This window comes from Nothobranchius furzeri, chromosome 9 (genome assembly GCF_043380555.1).
Source record: "Nothobranchius furzeri strain GRZ-AD chromosome 9, NfurGRZ-RIMD1, whole genome shotgun sequence".
In the NCBI taxonomy this organism is placed as follows: Eukaryota; Metazoa; Chordata; class Actinopteri; order Cyprinodontiformes; family Nothobranchiidae; genus Nothobranchius; species Nothobranchius furzeri.
In genome coordinates this window covers 60,298,557-60,320,357 of record NC_091749.1, presented here as the reverse complement: position 1 = coordinate 60,320,357, position 21,801 = coordinate 60,298,557, and the positions used below count along the sequence as shown (strand labels likewise).

The 21,801-nt window shown below is 39.4% G+C and overlaps 1 protein-coding gene across 6 annotated transcripts in view; it reads right to left on the bottom strand.

The window, feature by feature from the left end:
* Window positions 1-21,801, bottom strand: part of tead1b (TEA domain family member 1b) — an 86,138-nt gene that overhangs the window by 49,176 nt on the left and 15,161 nt on the right. For 5 of the 6 annotated variants that reach the window (XM_054732068.2, XM_015953053.3, XM_015953055.3 and 2 more), the window contains exon 3: window positions 15,795-16,047. In XM_054732068.2, coding sequence (XP_054588043.2) covers window positions 15,795-15,951 — 157 coding nt within the window. In that variant the 5' untranslated portion in view covers window positions 15,952-16,047. The remainder of the gene's footprint in view (window positions 1-15,794; window positions 16,048-21,801) is intronic. The other variant, XM_054732069.2, reaches the window with a different exon arrangement.

The following is a 21,801-nucleotide window of genomic DNA, read 5'->3' as shown; positions in this document are numbered from 1 at the left end:
ATTTCCATTTTATTAAACTGCACTAGTTCCCATGAGAACAGGGCACCCGGTCGCGGGATAAGCTCAGCTAGTGCAAAAGCGGCAGTGACCTAAAATACATAAATATAATTTTACTTACCGAAAAAAATGAAGTGGAGACTCCTTGGACGCTCTATTAGTGCAATTAATGCCAAAGCAAGTTGTTTTGTCCAACAATTGCACAAATAATATCCAAACAAGAATACACAAATGCTACAACTACTGGTCTAAGTTCAGAGACTAAAAATCGCAGAACAGTTTTCAGGCGAGACCGAGGCTCAGACTGAGGCTACTGAGGCCTTTCCACGGAGCTACTGTGGTCACGTGGGTCTGATGCTCATTAATTATACAGAATTTTAGGCATTTAATACACTTAAACAGAAGAGTGACAAAAAATTCACCCCCCTCAGAGTTGTCATGAACATAAACAAGATCAATTAAACCAAAAACATGTTTTGGAACCAGGCTGTTAACATGTTATTTCTGCTGTGAAATTGGTATTTTTAACATGGGAGTCAATGAGGATTTGCTCACTTCTGACACCAGCCCCCAGCGGATGAGGGTGGAACTGCAATTTATTTCACTTCTGCATTGGCTTCAATTTCAGGCCCGCACTGTGGGGGTTTGGTCCATAAAAGTGCAGTTCTAGGAATGGCTAAGATAGTACGCAGAACCATCAAGCTCCCAGACTTCTGGTAAAAGACCTGAGCTTGGAAGGATGAGACCACCTACGGAGGGTGAGATGGGAATGAAAAAAAAAATTTATATATATATATATATATATATATATATATATACACACACGCACACAATATACACACATATACATATGTATATATACATATATACATATATATATATATATATATATATATATATATATATATATAATATATATAATATTTTTATATATAATAGAATGTGAGTTTTGAGACTCTGCCATGATTTAAAAAGACATAACACAGTGAGCTACTGTAATTAACAGCTCTTTAAAAATCCATTTTTTTCTGAACACCAAAAGAAATCAATACTTAACTTCAAATGACCTTATCGAGCTAGATAAAAGGCTTTATTGCTGGGGCTGGGTCAGGAGCGGTTGAGCTAATGTGTTAGCTGAGCAGTGGGGGATTAAAGGTGAGGCGTTCTCTGAAAATCTTACAAGACATCACAAAGCAGCAGGTCACTAACCTGAGCCTTCCTGGAGACACTGAGGGGATTACAGCAGCCAACCTCTGCTGAATTGTGCCTGTATACAGACATAAAGACAGCCTCTTTATCACTCAGCGGGTCCAGCCTATTCCATTTCCTCTTCCCCAGCTCTCTGCCTCTCAAATAAGGCCAGCGCTGAAACCTACTAGTCCAAACTCTGTACAATATACTCACATGGGACCAATTTGCACAGCCAGGCCTTGTCTGAATCACTCTATCAATTAGGAGCCACTGTGTTTATCATCACATACATTACTTTAGAGGCTCTCCTGGTCACTATGTTGAGTTCTGCCTCTCAGGAGAGGCTAAGGGATGAAATATAAGACCAGGGAGCAAAGCCACAGTTGGACAGGCTGCTGGACTAATCTGAAAGGACTGCTGTAATTATGAGTCTCCCGAGGAACTGGCGTTGTGGCCGGTCCAATGTGTGAACATGGTGCTAACAGTCAGGAAGGTGCACTGGCCTCCTCCTCCTCAACAAGGTAAGACCCTGAGTCAAATCAATATTTTCAATCTCTCAGGATCAATTCAGCATCTGAGCACAAAGGAAGACACGCTGGCTTAGACCAATAAGCATGAACCAAAAGTCTAACTCTTCCCCATGTTCTTTTGTAATCATGAGCTCAGGTCTGGTCCAAAGTTATAATATAATCAAACTTGAAGACGTGTAAGCCCAATGATGCGCAAGAAAAAATAAACATTAACTTGGAACTTAAAAAATATGAATACGAATACAAAATATACCAAAATACAAAAAATCTTGATAGCCAGGCCAATCTTCCTTTGGTACATTTGTCAAACAAGACTTGTGGATAGAGTAATTATTGAAATAAATGAACTTTTGCATGATATTCTAATCTAATCATCATCGTCATCATTATCATTTTAGTTGTAGTGCACTTTTCAGCTAACTTCAGGCCGCCTCAAAGTGCTGGACCTGCTACTGAGAATGCTCGCCCACCCCTTGACTCCAGGTAGTAGAGGCTCAGTGAGTTTTCATGCGCATCTATATCGATCTAGGTCGATCTACAGCAGTATATGAGGAGCCTCTATCATAGTTTAAATGTTCGTTAGGGGGCAACATGCTCCCTTTTGTATCGGTTTTCTTCCGGGTAGCCTAAAGCCGGGTGTACACTGTGCGACTTTTTCACTCGTAGCACTCAGCTTCAGCTCAAACTGTACGACTTCCTCGCAGGGCAGATCTCACGAGTCATGTGCTCACACTGTATGACCCAGTTCTCGGATGCGATCTGACTGCTCACACTGTACGTCTGGTAGCAACACATCGGCCCTAAAAATATGCTAAAAATAGCAGTTTTTACTCAACACGTCAGACTTTTTTGTCTTGTTTTGCCTGTTGTCCTTCGGGAGTGCTGCAGGAGGACACACAGGGATTTATGGGGGTTGGATGAGGAAAACGAAGTAAAGAAAGTAAATCTGTGTTTTGTGATCAGTTTAATTTGACATGAACACGACAAACACGCTTTCTTGACAATCTTTGTGAGTAAAAAACGTGTAGAAATTAAAACGAACAACATGTGTTATTAGGGAAATAGTGGGCGAGCGGTGTTGATGCAGGATTGCGCATGCGCCGTGAGTGGTTCTGATACTTTTTGGGTCGCAGCTGCTCGCAGCGCCGCTTCAACAGTGCGATACCCTCACGAGGGACGAGCAAAATATTAAACACGCCAGAAGTCTGTGCGAGCTCACAACTGCTGATTGGTAGCTGGTCACGTGGTGTTAATCGCCTCTCGTAACCCCCTGTACACTACACGACCGCTCGGCACAAAACTTGCCCCGATCTCGTGGATTCTCGCACGAGTGGAAAATCGGCTCAAAAAAGTGAAAAAGTCGCACAGTGTACGCCCGGCTTAAAGCAACACAAACAGTAAACAAACACTAGCAGGAGTGAAGCAGACAGTTAAAACAGGATATGCACGATGGCGGTAGGAACGAACACTGCAGCACAGTTTATTTTTGGATGTCCTGTACTGTTTGATGGTGTTACACATGTTCTGATTAGTTAGTTTTTAGATTGTGTAGGACAGCTCAGCTCAGCTCAGTGGCCTAGTCCACTCTACCTAGTGTCCGCCCTGAGCCTGGGAGATCAGGGTTCAATTCCTGGTCGGGTCATACCAAAGACTTTGAAAAAAAATGGGACCCAATGCCTCCATACTTGACACTCAGCAATAAGGGGTTGGATTGGGGGTTAAACCACCAAAGGGTTCCCGAGCGCGGCCACTGCTGCAGCTCACCGCTCCCCCAGGGGATGGGTCAAATGTGGAGAACAAATTTCACAAACACATCAGTGTGTGTGACAACTGATGGAACTTTAACTTTAACAGGCATACATTTGCATTTTGAGCATAATTTTCATTCATTCTCATCTTGTCAATTAAAACCCACTTGTCTTGTCATGTTTCAGTAACCAAATGGCTAGCTTGTCTGTGTCTTGTTTTCATTGAGCGCCGTTATGGCTGCTCTCGCGGTCTGCCTGTATCTGTCCTGTCTATATGTGTGTGTAATCTTGGTGAGGCTGTACTGTGGAGTCAAGTTCCTATGCTCTGGTTCGCTGAAGCGCTGGCAATAAAATTCTTTCTGATTATGATTATGAGAAAAAGGGACATCGAAAAAATCATTTAGTCATCGCCATTGTTGATGAAAACACCATCGCTCTTTACTTCTAATGGCTTCTACACATTTCTATCTAGAAGATCACTGACACTTTTAACAAGTTACAAGTCAGTGTGCTAGTGCCAACTGATTTTGTAATGCAGAACTCAGAATTCATATTGTTCTAGTTTGTTCTAGATTTTATTATTTAACTAAATGTCAAATTTAAGTATCTCGGGGTCTTGTTCACGAGTGAGGGAAAGATGGAGTGTGAGATAGATAGGCGGATTGGTGCTGCGTCTGCAGTGATGCGGGCGTTGTACCAACCTGTTATGGTGAAGAGAGAGTTGAGCCAGAAGGCAAGGCTCACAATTTACCGGTCGGTCTATGTTTCTACCCTCACCTATGGTCATGAGCTTTTGGTGGTGACAGAAAGAACAAGATCGCGGATACAAGCGGCCAAAATGAGTTTTCTCCGCAGAATGGCTGGGTTCTCCCTTAGAGATAGGGTGAGAAGCTCAGTCACCTGGGAGGAACTCGGAGTAGACCCGCTGCTCCTCCACATTGAGGAGTCAGTTGAGGTGGCTTGGGCATCTGGTAAGGATGCCTCCCTGGTGAGATTTTCTGGGCATGTCCAACCGGGAGAAGGCCTAAAGGAAGACCCAGGACACGATGGAGAGACTATGTTTCACGGCTGGCCAGGGAAAGCCTTAAGATTCCCCAGAGGTGCTGGTCCAAGTGGCTGGGGAGAGAGAAGTCTGGGCCTGTTTGCTTAGGCTACTGCCCCGGCGACCCGACCCCGGATAAGTGGCCGAAAATGAATGAATGAATGAATGAATGAATGAATGGATGGATGGATGGATGGATGGATGGATGGATGGATGTCAAACTGAAATACTTTTGTCAGGGAATCCTAGGCAGAAACTTTGTAGATACTAGGGCTGCACAATATATCGAAAAATTATCGTCATCGCAATAACAGGACGTGCGGATCGCCCATCACAAAGCACGTCAAAAACGGCGATAAATGTTTGGTTCAAACATTTCCATCTGTGTCATACATCAACTTTTTGTAAACCAGCTCAGTTTTTTACGCGGAAATATTATTTGACCAATCAAATGTAGCCCTTCTGATTTGCGGCCAATCAGATGGGTCAGTTCACGTAATACGCCCGCCCCCTACGTAGACCCTTAGGATGGGTGGAACGCAAGAGGCGCCGTTCCCTTGTTCGTCATGCTGGCTCAGATTAAGAATGCACTTTGTGCTGATGTTTCTGGAATCAGCGCTGCTTTCAAACGTGAACGTGAGTCCGCTCGGTGTCGTTAAGCAGCTGATAGTAACTGGGCTGACTCCGACACGTGCCGGTGAACCAACCCACAGTTAGCCCCAGGCTTCCAGCTAAAAGGCTACAGCACTCTCCTCCCAGTCCCACCCTGCTAAAGAGGGCCTGGAAAAGTTCCCCCACACATCAAAGTGATTTTTCATTTATGAGCTTTTATAACCTTGTTAATCAGGATAGTTGATTTGCTGCTGCACATAAACTGTCAGTCAGAAGCTCTGCTAGCCGGTATCTTAAGAGGAGCTAGTTCAATTAGTTAGCTTGTTATCAGAATCATAGTTACAGTTTCATCATCTGAGCTGCTTTTTAAGGTCTAGGTAAACTTGTTCAATTTGGGGCTAAAACCAAACGTTTTCACATATTTTACATGTAGTTTTTTTGCCAGTTCGTTTTCTGAAAGAAAATTGTTTTTCTATTTCCCTCAGAAATCCTACTTTGGCCCAGCACAGTTCAGTTCCCAATTGCAGCAACAGCCTTATATCATAACCACATAAGTGGAGAAAATGTTCAGTAGCAATGAGAGAATTTGCTATTGCATTTAAGTGATGTTAACTATTATTTAACATTTAAACTTATTTTCTGACTTTTTTATTTATTCAAAAAACCCTGGTAAGGGATGTTTTTCTGTATTTGGAGCATCAGAAAAAGTTTTATGGTGGAGGTGATGTTTTAAAGTCACTGAGAAACTGCATGCATGCAGTTTGCTGTTTTGCTGCTAATACAGTAGCAGGTGCAGCTGCATATTTTTGCAATAAAAATGTTATGCTGTAATGGAATTCATGCATTAGTTTTTGTTTGCTTTGAACCCAGAGCAGACGTCACACGCCAGACGACATCAACACTGCATACTTTAGTATTTGTTCATTTATCGCGGGTAATATCGATATCGCAATATTAAGCACTGTTATCGAATATCGCAGGTTTTCCTAATAACGTGCAGCCCTAGTAGATACAAAATAAGAAATTCATGCAAAGTTTCAATAAAATGTGATACATTTTTTCACAGTGCATTTATTTATTTATTTTATCGTAAATCAGTTTTGTCAAAGTTTACCTTGCTAAAGTGTATATACGTCTTTTAAAGCAAAAATGTATTCCACCAAATACTTTTTTTTACTCTGCACTCTTTGTTGTATTATCTGGTGTTTATTATTTAATTTAACTTGAATTAGAAAAAGAAAATTATTAGAATCAGATCATAAAACAACATTAGTAATGATAATTCTATGGTCGGGGTTTCAGACCTTTTGTTTCCAGGGTTGAGCTGACCATCTGTGTCAGCAGGGGAGTGGAGTCCCTGTGCTCTGCAGAGAGAGCTCAACAAACAGATTCCATTCACATGTTATCATAATAAATTTCTCCCACCAGAATTGCACAATCTCATCAGAGCAAAAGTGTTTCATCAATGCAATATTGTGCAATCAGAAATGAACTGATCATTTTTCATGAACACAGAGCACCAGAAGTGACACTGCATCTTTAAGAAACCGGAGTCTCGTTGTGTTTTTGTCAAACAAAAGCAGCCAATTGGGAACATGCAATCTGAAACCAGAAGCCTGGCTCAGAGGGCCTCACACAGACGTCAGAGCAGGAACACACCCCGAGTGCTCCTGATTCAGGCACAGTGCCACCGCCTGACATCCAACCACTCGCTGCAAACACCTCCAGAGACTAAAAGAACATCTCATACCCAGTCTAAAGGATCTCTTTGTTTAGCTTTTATTTGTCTAGAGGAGGTTTGAAAACGCATGCAGCAAAAGTTATTAAATGACCAGCATGATGGCACTAAATCACATTTTAAATTAATTTTTAAAGTGTAATAACCCACCTCTGATGAAAGGAGCAGTTCTAAAACCTAACCATTTCCCACTGACATCTACTTTCTGTGTGATCAGCATCAGCATTGCTCATATCTTAATTTCTTCCATCAAAGCTGTCTGGGGTCAGCTGCCCTGCCTAAATGAGCCTCCACATAACCTGGGGCTGTAGGCACTGAGGACTCAAACCAGTCACAACATGTTAGGTCTGATTACCACAACACAGACACACACAAGTAAGACTTGAAATCACTCCCCTGAATAGACTGATGCGAAGTAACCTGCACTTCAAAATCAACTCATGCTCTACAACAGGGGGGCTCTAAAGGTAGGTTCATTCTGAAGCCGAGGGTATTTAATTAAAAACCTCTAATGAACGATAAGCAAAAGTTGCTACATTATGTAGAAAAAAATCTGTCATTTATAATAAAATTACTCTGCTCTCAAATCTTTTTTTTCATGCATGTGACCAATAATCGGAGCCCAGCCACTCTGTTTATTGAGAGTTTCAGACCGATTTGTGCATCTCACTTGCAGCCCATGTGCAGAGAACACATCTGCAAAAGGTTTCTGAAAGAGGAGTGAAAAAGAAAACAGACTTAAATAAATAAGTCAATTGTGTGCGCCATTTGGACACTGAATAATGTGTGTGTCTCAACAGTATTTCACTCTGTTAGGAGTAAAAAAGATGATCAAATAGCTGCAAAGAATTACTTGAAACCTTTCTTGTGTTTCTTTTAACTTTTTCTGTATGGCTGAATCTTTAACCTGTATCATAACTAGACACAACAGCGTAACTCAAAAGCAAAACAAGCTGCCACTAATGGATCACCCATCTTTATATAGTCTGGATGTGATACAAATCAGGATGTAAAGCACCCAAACGAACTAAACCTTGTCAACCCCATGCACGTGTCACTATTAAGAGTCAACTGAACTTTAGTGCCTATTGACTCAACATGGAATGACCCTCCCTTGACTCCGTAGTGATCCAAAATGGGGAAACATCTTGCAACCTAATCTTAGAATTTGGAATGTTCCTAAACTCACAATGATGTCTTCTATTCCTTGTCATACCTGTATCTATACTATTTACACCTTCAACAGTTACTTCTCTTAAGAAAGACACAACGTAATTGGACTTTTTCACCACCATGGTGTGTGAAAACACTGTAGTCTGCTATTGACAATGGCAGGGGAACAAATGAGGGATTATTCTAGAGATGTGTGATGCCTCTCCTGCAATGAAGTTCCTCACACTCTATTCTGAGTGAATGCAGGTGACTCAGGGAGCCTGAGCTGATCCCAGAATTCCTCATTATCTGCCCAGCAGGGGGGATCAGGTCCGTTCGCTCTGTCTCGGAGCATGCTCGGCCCGATGAGACGAGCCCCAGAGGAGCACAGCGCTGGGCCATCAGGGGCAAGCCAGGTCTGCTCATTATATCTAACTTATCCTTGGCATCTCTGCAAACCAAGAGCCACTTAGTTACCACAGGAGGGGTCTGAGCTAGACCACTGATGAGATGGCAGTGCAAACAGCAGAATGGTAACGGGGAAAGCTTTACATCAAAAGACACATGTAGATAAAGGCATAAAGTCCTGGAGTCTAACTACAAGGCAGGCTTAGACTCATCATGTTTTTACTGGACATAATTTAAACAGGGTAGCTCCAGGTTTGAAGTAGTGAATTTTAACATTTTTAATACATTTTTAATGTCCAAGTCTGTGGCCAGAAATATACATATCTACACGCCCAAAAGGACAAATATAATAAAAATATATATATAAAATGGTAAACTTTACAGTGGTCTTCAAACTTGATGCTAATACCATGTGGAACTTCACCCATCAAAAACCAGAGAGCCTAACCACAAGCCCACCTGGTGCTATTAATAGACCTGCCGCCCAGCGGAAACAAGAACCAGGCAGGACTAAACTTAAATTAGTCATTGAAACTAAAGGAAGCAGATCAGGTCTAAATCTGAATTACAAAAACCACAAAAAGACTGCAAAGTTTTTTTTACATAGTTCATTGATTTTGTTTCTCTAACCTATCTATCTATCTATCTATCTATCTATCTATCTATCTATCTATCTATCTATCTATCTATCTATCTATCATCTATCTATCATCTATCTATCTATCTATCTATCTATCTATCTATCTATCATCTATCTATCATCTATCTATCTATCTATCATCTATCTATCATCTATCTATCATCTATCTATCTATCTCTCTATCTATCTATCATCTATCTATCTATCTATCTATCTATCTATCTATCTATCTATCATCTATCTATCATATATCTATCTATCTATCTATCTATCTATCTATCTATCTATCTATCTATCTATCTATCATCTATCTATCATCTATCTATCTATCTATCATCTATCTATCATCTATCTATCATCTATCTATCTATCTCTCTATCTATCTATCATCTATCTATCTATCATCTATCTATCATCTATCTAGCTATCTATCTATCTAGCTATCTATCTATCTAGCTATCTAGCTATCTATCTATCTATCTATCATCTATCTATCATCTATCTATCTATCTATCTATCTATCTATCTATCTATCTATCTATCTATCTATCTATCTATCTATCTATCTATCTATCTATCTATCTATCTATCTATCTATCATCTATCAATCATCTATCTATCTATCATCTATCTATCATCTATCTATCTATCATCTATCTATCATCTATCTATCTATCTATCTATCATCTATCTATCATCTATCTATCTATCTATCTATCTATCTATCTATCTATCTATCTATCTATCTATCTATCTATCTATCTGTCATCTATCTATCATCTATCTATCTATCATCTATCTATCATCTATCTATCTATCTATCTATCTATCTATCTATCTATCTATCTATCTATCTATCTATCTATCTATCTATCTATCTATCTATCTATCTATCTATCTATCTATCTATCTATCTATCTATCATCTATCTATCTATCTACCTATCTATATATCTATCATCTACCTATCTATATCTATCTATCTATATCTATCTATCTATCTATCTATCTATCATCTATCTATCTATCTATCTATCTATCTATCTATCTATCTATCTATCTATCTATCTATCTATCTATCTATCTATCTATCTATCTGTCATCTATCTATCATCTATCTATCTATCATCTATCTATCTATCTATCTATCTATCTATCTATCTATCTATCTATCTATCTATCTATCATCTATCTATCATCTATCTATCTATCTATCATCTATCTATCATCTATCTATCATCTATCTATCTATCTCTCTATCTATCTATCATCTATCTATCTATCATCTATCTATCATCTATCTAGCTATCTATCTATCTAGCTATCTATCTATCTATCTATCTATCTATCTATCTATCTATCATCTATCTATCATCTATCTATCTATCTATCTATCTATCTATCTATCTATCTATCTATCTATCTATCTATCTATCTATCTATCTATCTATCTATCTATCTATCTATCTATCTATCTATCATCTATCAATCATCTATCTATCTATCTATCTATCTATCTATCTATCTATCTATCTATCTATCTATCTATCTATCTATCTATCATCTATCTATCTATCTATCTATCTATCTATCTATCTATCTATCTATCTAAGTATCCATCCATCCATCCATCCATCCATCCATCTATCTATCGCAGTTATGAGTTATGGCTATGTGTAACACATGAACCTTTATTTATAATTCACATGAAATAATTTAAACTCCATCTTGGGTGGGCTATACGATGTCATTCAAAGTATTACCAGTAATTATTCCTTCCCAGAAATAAATACTATGTGTTAAGTTCATTTCATCATGTACTTGCATCCACTACAAAGAGGATTATGTTCATGTGGGTCATGTAGCATGGAGTTACTAAAGCTATGTATGAAGGCAAACAATGCTAGAATCTCAGTATTCACTCATATCAGCCAGTAGGGAAAGATACATTTCAGAGGAATTTTGGCCTCTGCGGGCCCCCATACCTGCTACCTGTAACACATCCCGGTGCAGTGAAGAGGTGAAATGCTGACACGAGAAGAAACGCTCCCCCAAAAATTAAAAGCACAAATCCAAATTCAAAGTTGAAGGCAGAACATTAACCCATACATTTTTATTCATCTACAAAACAATGGGACATGTGAGAATGCGTGGAATGATTGCTTAGACGGGACAAGCAGAAAGGCTAACAGTAGCAACAACTTCTAACTCTAGAAGACCCCTAGATGTGCTTTTATATTGGTATAAATGCTACTGGGTAATCTTGTTGTTTGTTTGAAATTACATTAATATTTTATTACCGACATTTTTTACTGAATGTAATGCTTTCTTAATACTTTAAGACCCTGTGGCTAGCACCAGATAAATGTATTATATTTATCAAGTCTGCAACAAATTCGCATATGAATAAAGTACTGAGAAAACAAACTAATTTTAATAAATATCCTATGGTATTAGCGTACATATAGGTCAGAGATGGACTCATTTTCTGTTTATTTTTGCTTTGCAGTAACCGAGAGAAATTTGACAATGAGATTTAGCTTGCTGGGTGGTGCAAATACATAACTCAATGAATAAACATACAATTTGAAGGAAGCGTGTTGTTTCACTTATCAACTCCATTTCTAGGATAAATGAATGCAGCCTCGCACAGCAGGTAAATTATGCAAGTGTGGAGTCTTGATCCTCTGGCTGGAGGCCAGTGCCCTCCATGTCGCTATACTTTTTTGAAAAATATTCTCGTAAGAGTAAACTGTGGTTGTGCCGCAGCCTATGCAGATGAAGCATCTTCAATTGCAGCCGCAATTAGCTTCAGACAATGCCAGCCAACACTGGTCTCACCACATTCGAAACCCTTCAGGTAAACACCACAATAGACTAAGAAGCAGAAATTAGAAATTGTTTTGTACTGCAACGCAGTTGCTATAGTGACTGTTGCTAATTAACTGCACTCTACCCCAGGATAACAAAGGGCTTAAGGGCACTCAGGGCAGCTCCTCTTGTGATGAGCTCTGTGTATGGAACACTATGCCATCCCCAGAGACAGCTACAAAATACCTGTCTCCTTGTTGCCAGCATAAACCTCAGATGCCATGAGATGTTTTGTTTGGGGTATGTCTACATCTGTAAAACTATAAAGTTTTTGCTCAATATTAATGTACCATCTAAAGAATAGTACACCTATAATAAAACTGAGCAGAATCATCTCTGAGTCATTCTACACAGCAACCCTTCATTCATTTCATTTATTGGCATTTAAATGTTACAGTTTCATTCTAGTGATCTCTTGGAATGCAGATCTTAGAAGCATTTTTCATATTAAGCAGATTAACGGGCATAATGAAGTTCAAACAAACCTTTGGCTTTGGAGATTCAGACAAAGTAATACTGCCAAAGCTCCTGATTGGTCAGAAAAAGGTTTTAACTAAAGACAATTTATTATTAGATGAATGGTTAGTTAAGTTAAGATATATTTGACAGATAACAACTTACTTACAAATTAGGACTGATTTTGCTAGCTCAGTCTCTTTGCATATTTGTTCTAATGAAGCAGTGACCTTACCTACAAATTAGCCTCAGGATGGTTCTTGCCAAAACAACACAGACACAAACATCCTAAATACTAAAAATGTTTCTTTCTTCCAATTTAGGAAACAAAAACCTAAAACTTCAGTTTTAATTTTTGTCCGCTTAATTGGGGTCAATTTTAATTATTAATTTTAAAACCTATTAATATTTGTTTTTTTATTGATTTGACCTTGGTGCTCAGAAGGTGTTATTGTTTTTATTTTCTAATTAGACCTACCTAAATGTCTTTATTCACTGTTTTTATTCCCAATGTATCAAAAATAATCCTGGGTTTGAAGTATTTTGCTTTAGCCTGGCAAGCCAGACTAAATAAATGTATTATTTAGTCTGGCCATGCTCCATTGACGGCTCTCGGTTGTGGGGCGGGTTCTACCGTTGTCTTTCAAATGATCTCCGCATTCCACTGGATAATGAATGTGACATACTCTTGTTTCACTCTGTTGCATCATCCCACCCACCAGGCATATAGAGTGCCCTGATTGGCCCACAAAGCGGATAAAGCTCTGTGATTTGTTCACTGAGCAGATAGAGCATGATTGGCCCACCATTATGGACCAATCACAGCTCTTTATGTGTTTGAAACCCCTCTAGAGAGCTGTGATTGGCTAGCCAGAGTCCTGGTAGGAGCTGCTGAGGTTCCAATGGAGCATGCCTAGACCATTCTTTGCAAAGCAAGAATTTGGTCTGGTTCACTAGGCTAATTTTGCTTGGTACTGTTATAGCTCTTTTCCATCGACCATTTTGCCATGGGATGGGAAGGATCGGATCGCAAAAATTTCTGTTCCAATTGTAAAATCGGTCCAGACGAATTACCCGGACCGCACCAGTCACAAAACTTTTTGGTCTCCTTCTGTTATAGGTCCAGAAATTTCTGGAGTGGTATGGTTAGGACGGAGCAACAAAAGAGTCCACTGACCGATTGACAGAAATACATCAAGTTTTGGTCATCTTCAGAGCTCCATACATTTTTCCCCATCATTGTGAGAGTCCACACTCAGGAAGAGCTAGAGGGATCAATGAGGAAGTTTTTTTTCTCAGCAGACAGCAGCCATAGGATTCCAGCAGACGTCGGAACGGTGTTGGGCCAAGCTGGAGAAATTAAAGCCCAGCATAGAAAGGTTAAGGACAGAAACAGCCGGAGTGGATATATATATATATATATATATATATATATTTTTTTTTTTTTTAAATAAAAAATGGGAGAAATACACAGAGCCTCTACGATGTGATGGATGCTATTTGTAGCCACACACCGAGGCAGTGAGGCAGATCTCTGGACTCAGGGACCGTGCTTTGGAGTCAATTGTGGAGCCTGTGGGAAGCATTTAGTTTTTGTCTTCAGCACTGCAGACATTTATTGCAGCACAAAAATACTGAATAGTTGCACAACCTATTTATAAATTTGTGCATGACGGTTTGTTTAAATAGGGCCCAAAATGCGATAGAAATTCTCACCTGAAAATTGCAGATCTATACCGGAACACACTGGTCCACAAATCTTTTATTGGAGTCTCCTGTAGTTATAATATAAAAAAGTGGAATACAGCCTGTGCTACTGGCGAGACTTCTGTAACCAGATACACATCTGGAAGAATAAACATCTATAGTCATCCAGATGTCTCTTCAGCACAAACCGCAATAACAATGCCGTTATGTATTTTACGGGGGTGTGAAGCTATGATGTTCCCATAGACAAAGAACTTAGATGGTTTTTAATTAGTAAATATCTTTGAACATGTGTGAGTAAGTTTGTTTCACATGATTTCATAATAAAAAAAATCATGTTACTAATTTTTAGGTTTAGTTTTTCAAACAAATTAATTTTTAGAGATGCCATGCTGCTTTTATCTACTTTTCTATATTTGTAAGGCGTGAAAATATAATTATTTTTACCCCGATTCTTCCTTTTAGACAATCTTAAGGATGCCCTGATTAACGTAATGGCTCTAAAGATAATCTTACCAGACACTCTGGCCATGTGTGGTGTGTTGAGTGCTCTGGTCAGCTCAGAGGGACATCAAGACTGCTCCGGTCAAAAATCGGGGATATTTAACATGCTGGGTTGTTTTTGCTCAGTGTTGCAGTGTGTGTCATGTGCTCTGAGGACAAATGAGCATGCAGCCCTTTGAATGTTACTTGTAAGCAATCTGAAAACGAGGTAACTGAAACCTGATGCACAAAGGGATTTCAAATCATTTTAAGCCATGTTTGTAAACTCCGAAGTCATGTTTGATCTAACAAGGTTTTGCAAGATTTCCTGTCTGACCAGAGAATGTTCAAGGGTGAAATCAGATCGTACGTGATGTGTTGTCTTTGCCACGTGGCTGCACATAACACACTAAAACCAAACCTGTCAGAATTTGATTTAACCCACAGAGGGGCACCTTTTCAGGCAGTCAGACTCTGCATGGGCAGTAGAAACTAGAAAAGAAGCAGTAGGGAGGGATTTTTAGTAGCTGGTGATGGATTTCAATGCAACTTCTGAAATTTACATTTCGTTTGGCCGGAGGGGTCACATGACAGCTGCACACTAATGCACTGTGGGACTTTCTGCTTTCACTTCACAGTGACAGCTTGTGGGACAGTTCAACACAGCAGACAGAAAAGCCTCCCTTTTTCCATGACATCACCCAGCCAGGAATTGGGAGGCGGGGGTGAAGAGAGGAACAGGGGGTACAGCTGGTGGCAGGCGCAGCACCATCTGCTACTGACTAATAGTTCATGTTGCTTTACTTATAAAACTTGCTCTGCTGTGAACCAGTGTGGGGACTGCATGGTCACCATTGAGGTCAAAATATTAAAATGAACCAGCTCAGCTAAGATTTATACTTTAAAAGAACAGCTCAAATTTAGGGTGAAAATGCAAATTTACTCATCATTATGACTAATTACTTGTCCGTTGGCAGGAAATGCACACAAACTGGTTTCTATCACTCAAAGCTTTCGATGATTTCTTTGTCATTTGCAGAGATTAAAGACTTGTCATTACTTTTAGATTCTATTTAAACCATTTTTGTATTTACTGTAAAATAAAGATTAAAAAAAAAAGTTGTAGTGGTGCAGAAACCCTTTATCAAGATGAGCAAGGCCAACCAGACTTGTCTCTGGCTCTAGTGTTCCAACAAGTGCACACTTCAAAATGTACTCACCATACATCTTCCCTTCATCTGATAGGATGATCTTCCTGCGCCCACATGGAGGGTAGATGGCCAGGGCCTCTTGGAAACTCTGCTCTATATCAGGACTCCAAACCCCTTCGGCGTCGTTGTCCACGGGCTTGTCTGCCGTGTCGCTCATCCTCTCCATGTCCTCGGCAGGGCTCTCGCTGCCACTCCAGCTGCTGGGATCAATCTTGGCGGTTGGGTTCTCCAAGCTGAAGCCTGGAGCAAACTAGGGAGAGACCTGAAATTCACAAACAGGCAAACAAAACCCAATCATCATTACCACAATAGAACAACAGAGATCTTCTTCCAGAAAACAACTCAGTACACACTGTTAGTTCCGAGTACATCATGGAGCTGGAGTAGCCAAACAAGCTTGGACGTTGCCAAGAATATTGCTGACTTGATTTGACTTTTGGATTTCTAAACACACTCACTATGCAAAGCTACACAGACTAATTCAAACTTACAAAAATGTAAAGAACAGAATATACATCATAGGATTAGATGGAATAAACAGTTAAAACAACATGTATGTTTTTCTACTGCCGATGCTGATATTGAGATGGTTTCCACCTTGTCTTCATGCTAAAATGTTTTATTTTAATGTTAATTATTAACTACAGTGGACACATTACATTTCTGAATTGAATCAGTTTGTGAACACTGAATTTAACCAATTGCTAACACTCAATTTTGCCCACTGAACAGTTATAAAATCTAATATTTAACTAAAGTGAAAAAACAAATCAAATGAATAACCTTCAAAACAGCTCGACTTCAAATTGGCTCAGCTTCAGAGGTATATTGGTTGACACGACTTAAAAAAGGTAAATATTGGCCTGTTATATCGGCCTACCGATGTATTTGTCTACTGCCAGTTGTGAATCAATACTTTACCAAGGAAACCTATTTAAAAACTAAAGACCTAGCAGCCCTTGACTGAATGCATATTGTTCCTTTCCTCTGACACGAAGAGTTTTAAACCAGGTCAACTTTAACTATACTTATCTTATGGTGAGAAATTATTTTAAATGTATGTAAAAATAACACAATTTTCTTGTGATATTGCCAGATCTCGTGTGAGAATTCTGAGTATGTGAAAGACTTTCAGCTACTACTGCACCAGATTCAAGCTCAACATCTGTAAACCTGGCTAAGGCATAGTCCTTTTTGTGTTTGCTAAAGCTACAGAAGCCTAGCCTAGTGAACTAGACCAAATTCTTGCTTTGCAAAGTTTGAAATAATACATTACAAATAATACATTTATTTAGTCTGGCTTGCCAGGCTAGCAGAAGCCATATTTAACTGGAAAGTTGTCAAAACTGAACCAACTGTAAATACACTCTTAGATTTTCATTAAAATTCATCTAGTGATTTATAAGATTTTGTAAACCAACAAACAAACAGAAACAAATAGGCTAAAACACAAAGTGGCAGGTGAGGATCAGCGAGGCGCATTACCTCAGTTTTTTATACTTGAGTCAAACTTTGAAAGAAAGTCCAGAAAGACAGACAGAAACAAACATTTTACATTTAAAGGGACTTTAGGGAGTTTTGAATTGTTATGCTTGTGATTGCCCCCTCTGGCCAAAAGCGTAACGCCAGCTTCAATAGGAGGCTCGTGCACGAGGAGCGCATGTCAGCTCTGAGAGCTGACAGTCCCTTGTGTGTGTGTGTGTGTGTGTGTGTGTGTGTGTGTGTGTGTGTGTGTGTGTGTGTGTGTGTGTGTGTGTGTGTGTGTGTGTGTGTGTGTGTGTGTGTGGCCCGGTGGACAGAGGACAGGAGAACACGCAGCTAACTAATTAAATAGTTTGGTTCTGTACTTTTCTCTTCAGCAAAGGTTTAAGATGCGTCAGTCCTCCTGCATGCTCAGATCATTCCATTCCCTTGCTTGAAAAATTGTTCCAAAATGAAAGTTGAACCCACATCTTTGTTATCTGTGAATTCAACGCCGTTCGGCGAGTCTCAAATAAAAATGTGGGCATCTTACTGTAAAAAAATATATCATTATTGTAAAAACAAAATTCTGAAAGAATCACGTTCACGTCAAGAATCGAACCCGGGTCATCTGCACGACAGCCCAAATCTTTCCTAGGTGAGCTAAGTCGCCATCTGTATCATTCATATCCTTGACGATAGCTGAAACAACGTTCAAAGAACAGTTCGGAGGGCTATGCCTGAGCATGAACGCGCATGAAGCAGCCTGCTCGACCCGAGCAGCTCTCTTTTTCTGCGATTTTACAGAAAAATATGCAATCACAATAAAAATGCCAGGGCTCATTTTACAGGACCAGGGCATTGCAGGAGAATGTATGAAGAAGAAATTTATTATTTCTATACATGTTTTGGCTGTCAAACTTCCATAATGCCCCTTTAATGGGCAACATAAGCTTCAAGCTTAATGAAGTGAGTATTCAATGAACATTTTCAAGATGCTCAAACACTTTCATAAATAATTGATAAATATAAGACAAAGAAGATTACAATGCAATCTGAAGGGTAAACCTCTAAAATGGTTTTGCATTTCATGCGCCTTCAGTTTGGGTGGAGAGAAAACCCCTGAGTTTTTTTTCTTTTTTTGGGGGGGGGGGTATGAGAAGCTTTAGACTGGCCCAGAATAATTATGGATACATAATTTTAATAATTGCAGCTGAATGTAAAAGAAAAGCTTACACTAAGACACAGCACTCAAACACAAATAAAGAAGAAAATCATCTTCTGAAAGAGATTTCCGTTGACCAATTTCCTCCATCTCCTCTGGGGAATAAGTAGTTGGAGATCAATAAACTAGTATCTTTCTAATTTGACCAAACAGTCCAGAGGTATTACAGGTTGCATTATCTGCACTTGTTTCAGCTGCATTTTTCAGATCAATGCGTTTGTCTTTACTATATTTGTTTCCAATTCAGTCCCGCTGTGCAAACTGAAATGTTTTTTAGCCTTCTTATCTATTTTTCCGCCTAAACACTGCCACGTAGATGATTGCATATTGGGTTGTGAGCTCAGTTGAGTTTCGACAGGTGGTATCGAGGCAGAACAAATAAAGTATTTAAGTACATTTAGGAAAATATACAAATCTGAAATGTTACCATCATAAGTTTGGTTTACTTTTTAAAATAAAAAATGAGAGATTGCATATGAGATATAACAATCTCATTATGTGTCAAACTTCAACACATTTATTAAATTGGAACTTTCTACCTCCATTTGCCTCTGGATTAAGGACTTCCTGACAAACAGACCACAGTCTGTCAGACTCGGCCCCCACCTGTCCCAACACCATCACACTCAGCACCGGGTCTCCACAAGGATGTGTTCTAAGTCCCCTATTGTTTACACTCTACACATCTGACTGCTCCCCGACCCATCCCTCAAACACCATCTTAAAGTTTGCGGATGACACCACCGTGGTTGGACTTATCTCAAGGGGGATGAGTCGGACTACAGGGATGAGGTCAACAGACTGACTAAATGGTGCTCAGTAAACAACCTTCAACTGAACATCACAAAAACTAAAGAACTTGTACTGGACTTCAAGAAAGGTAGAGCAGACCCAGCCCCACTCTACATCCATGGGAACTGTGTGGAGAGGGTACACTCCATGAGGTTTCTGGGAGTGCAGATATCCGATGACCTCTCCTGGACTGCAAATACCACGGTGGTGGTAAAAAAGGCCCAGCAGCATCTCCACTTCCTGAGAGTGCTCAGGAGGAACAACTTGGAGGAGAGGCTGTTGGTGACATTTTACAGAGCCACCATAGAGAGCGTCCTAGCGTACGGCATAACAACATGGTATGCAAGGTGCTCAGTTGCAGACAGGAAGGTGCTGCAGAGGGTCATAAATACAGCCCAGAAGACCATTGGCTGCTCTCTGCCGAGTCTGGAGGACATTGCAAACTCTCGGTACCTCAGTAGAGCTGGCAACATCATCAAGGACTACTCCCACCCCAGCAACCATCTGTTTTAACTGCTACCATCAAGTCGAAGATACAGGTAACACAAAACTAGGACAAACAGATTCAGGGATAGTTTCTTTCCCAGGACAATCACTATTGTAAATAAAATACAAAAAGAATTAGAGAGGAACTGTGTACATATAAACTGATCTTGTGCAATAACAAATGATACACCATATATTGTTACTATATTTTTCGGCTTCTTTCGTACACCCTTTGACTGTGTTTTTATATATTTTTATATTTATATTCTTTTTTTTTGTTGGTATTTTGCACCAGTGGGAGTGGCACTCCAATTTCGTTGTACTTTGTACAATGACAATAAAAGGCTATTCTATTCTATCGTGAAATTCTAATTAGTTTCACGCTTTGCTCTTTGCTAACAATTCACTAGCTTTTCTTCCAGCTTAAATCTCTTCTCTCTTGCCAGAGAACTGTTTCTTCCCTAAGCGAGATCCTGTTCAAGCAGCCCAAGCTGTCAGGAAGCAGGAATGGAAGCATATGTTTCTTCAAACATGTTAGTTGATGAGGGGGAAGGGGGAGACGGGAACAAGCTGCTGCTGCTGCTGCTGCTGCTGCTGCTGGGGGAGAAAAAACTCCCCGAGAGCAGAGAGAGCTTTTACTGAATTTCGTTTTTGTGTGCCGTCTGCTGACGCAGCAGAACCAACAAACTGATGAGGGAGGGGAAACATTCCCACTTCAACCACTAAAAGGCAGCAACTTTTTTTTCTAGATGTGTGCCTCTCATCCCTGCCGAACCATGAATTGCACTCGTAACAAGATCCAGCCACAACTTTCAGAAAAAAATCCAAATAAAGACGTTTGTTGTTTCGGTTCTAATGGAAGCCATACATTGAATAAGCTCTTTTTCAAATGGTGGAATGAAAAATTCTGTGCAACTTAGAAAAAATACAAATTTACAGATGTCACTTTTCTAAACAAAATAAACAATCTTATGACTAAGTAAATATTCCAATGTTCTTTTAATAATATCCAAAGTTACATTCCATTTCATAGCCAGAATAAATTTGTATTCAAAGTTTATTAGAAAAACTTAAAGGTGGGTATCACCCATTTAATCAATACATTTGCAGTGGTCTCTAGTAGGAATGAATACCTTTTAAGTAATTCTCAGGGGGGGGTGGGGGGGGGGGGAATATGCAGGTGCAGCATGTCTAGGAACTAAAAATGAGCCACATTCCTGCTGAGCTTCAGTCTTATTTCCTGATATGTGGACATCTTGCCCTGGATTGGATAACAGCAACGCGACTCTACCACTGACTTGCAACGTTGATGTTTTATTTCCACAAATAACACAAGCCTAGAGGAGCTTCTGCCATGTGGTGAATTTGCTAAAGCTAACGGTTAGCTTCTCCCTGTCAAGACGTTCTTCGCTGTCTCCTGAATGTGGTCTTCCCCACTGTAAGTCAAGATGGATGAGTTCATGAACGTTAAGTGACAGTGTGACGTAGATCTGTCAGGCTTTTCAAATCTTAGCGTTTTACCATCTATATTCAATCAGAAACTAATAAAGAGATTTGTGTTGGAGACTATTTTCATGTTCAGCCTGTGTGAAAAACTCAAAGTGACCGACTGTAATTAGAAATATCATTTAAAGAATTAGATTTTCAGTGATCCACAACATTAAATAATAATAGAACACAATATAAAGGGAAGAATCAGGAAACAACTCATAGATCACTTCCTGTCATTAAGAGCGGCTGTTATAAAATATTTGACTACTTATTTTGTCCCATTTTCTTTCAAATTACAGCCAATGATGTGAAAAACAGTTTATGCATAAACTGAGACAACACAACAAATATGTAATTGTGATATTGTTTAATATTGCAGCGATCAATCAGTTTTTGACATATATTACGCATCTCTAAACTACACACGAGTGAAGCAGGGCAGCAATGTTTGCTAGTCCTGGTTGTTTCTTTTTTTTTTTTTTTTTTGCTAATTATTTCATTCATCTGACAATTTTTTGAGCTTGCTTTTTTCCTGTTTAGGGTCAAAGGTCAGCCGAAGCC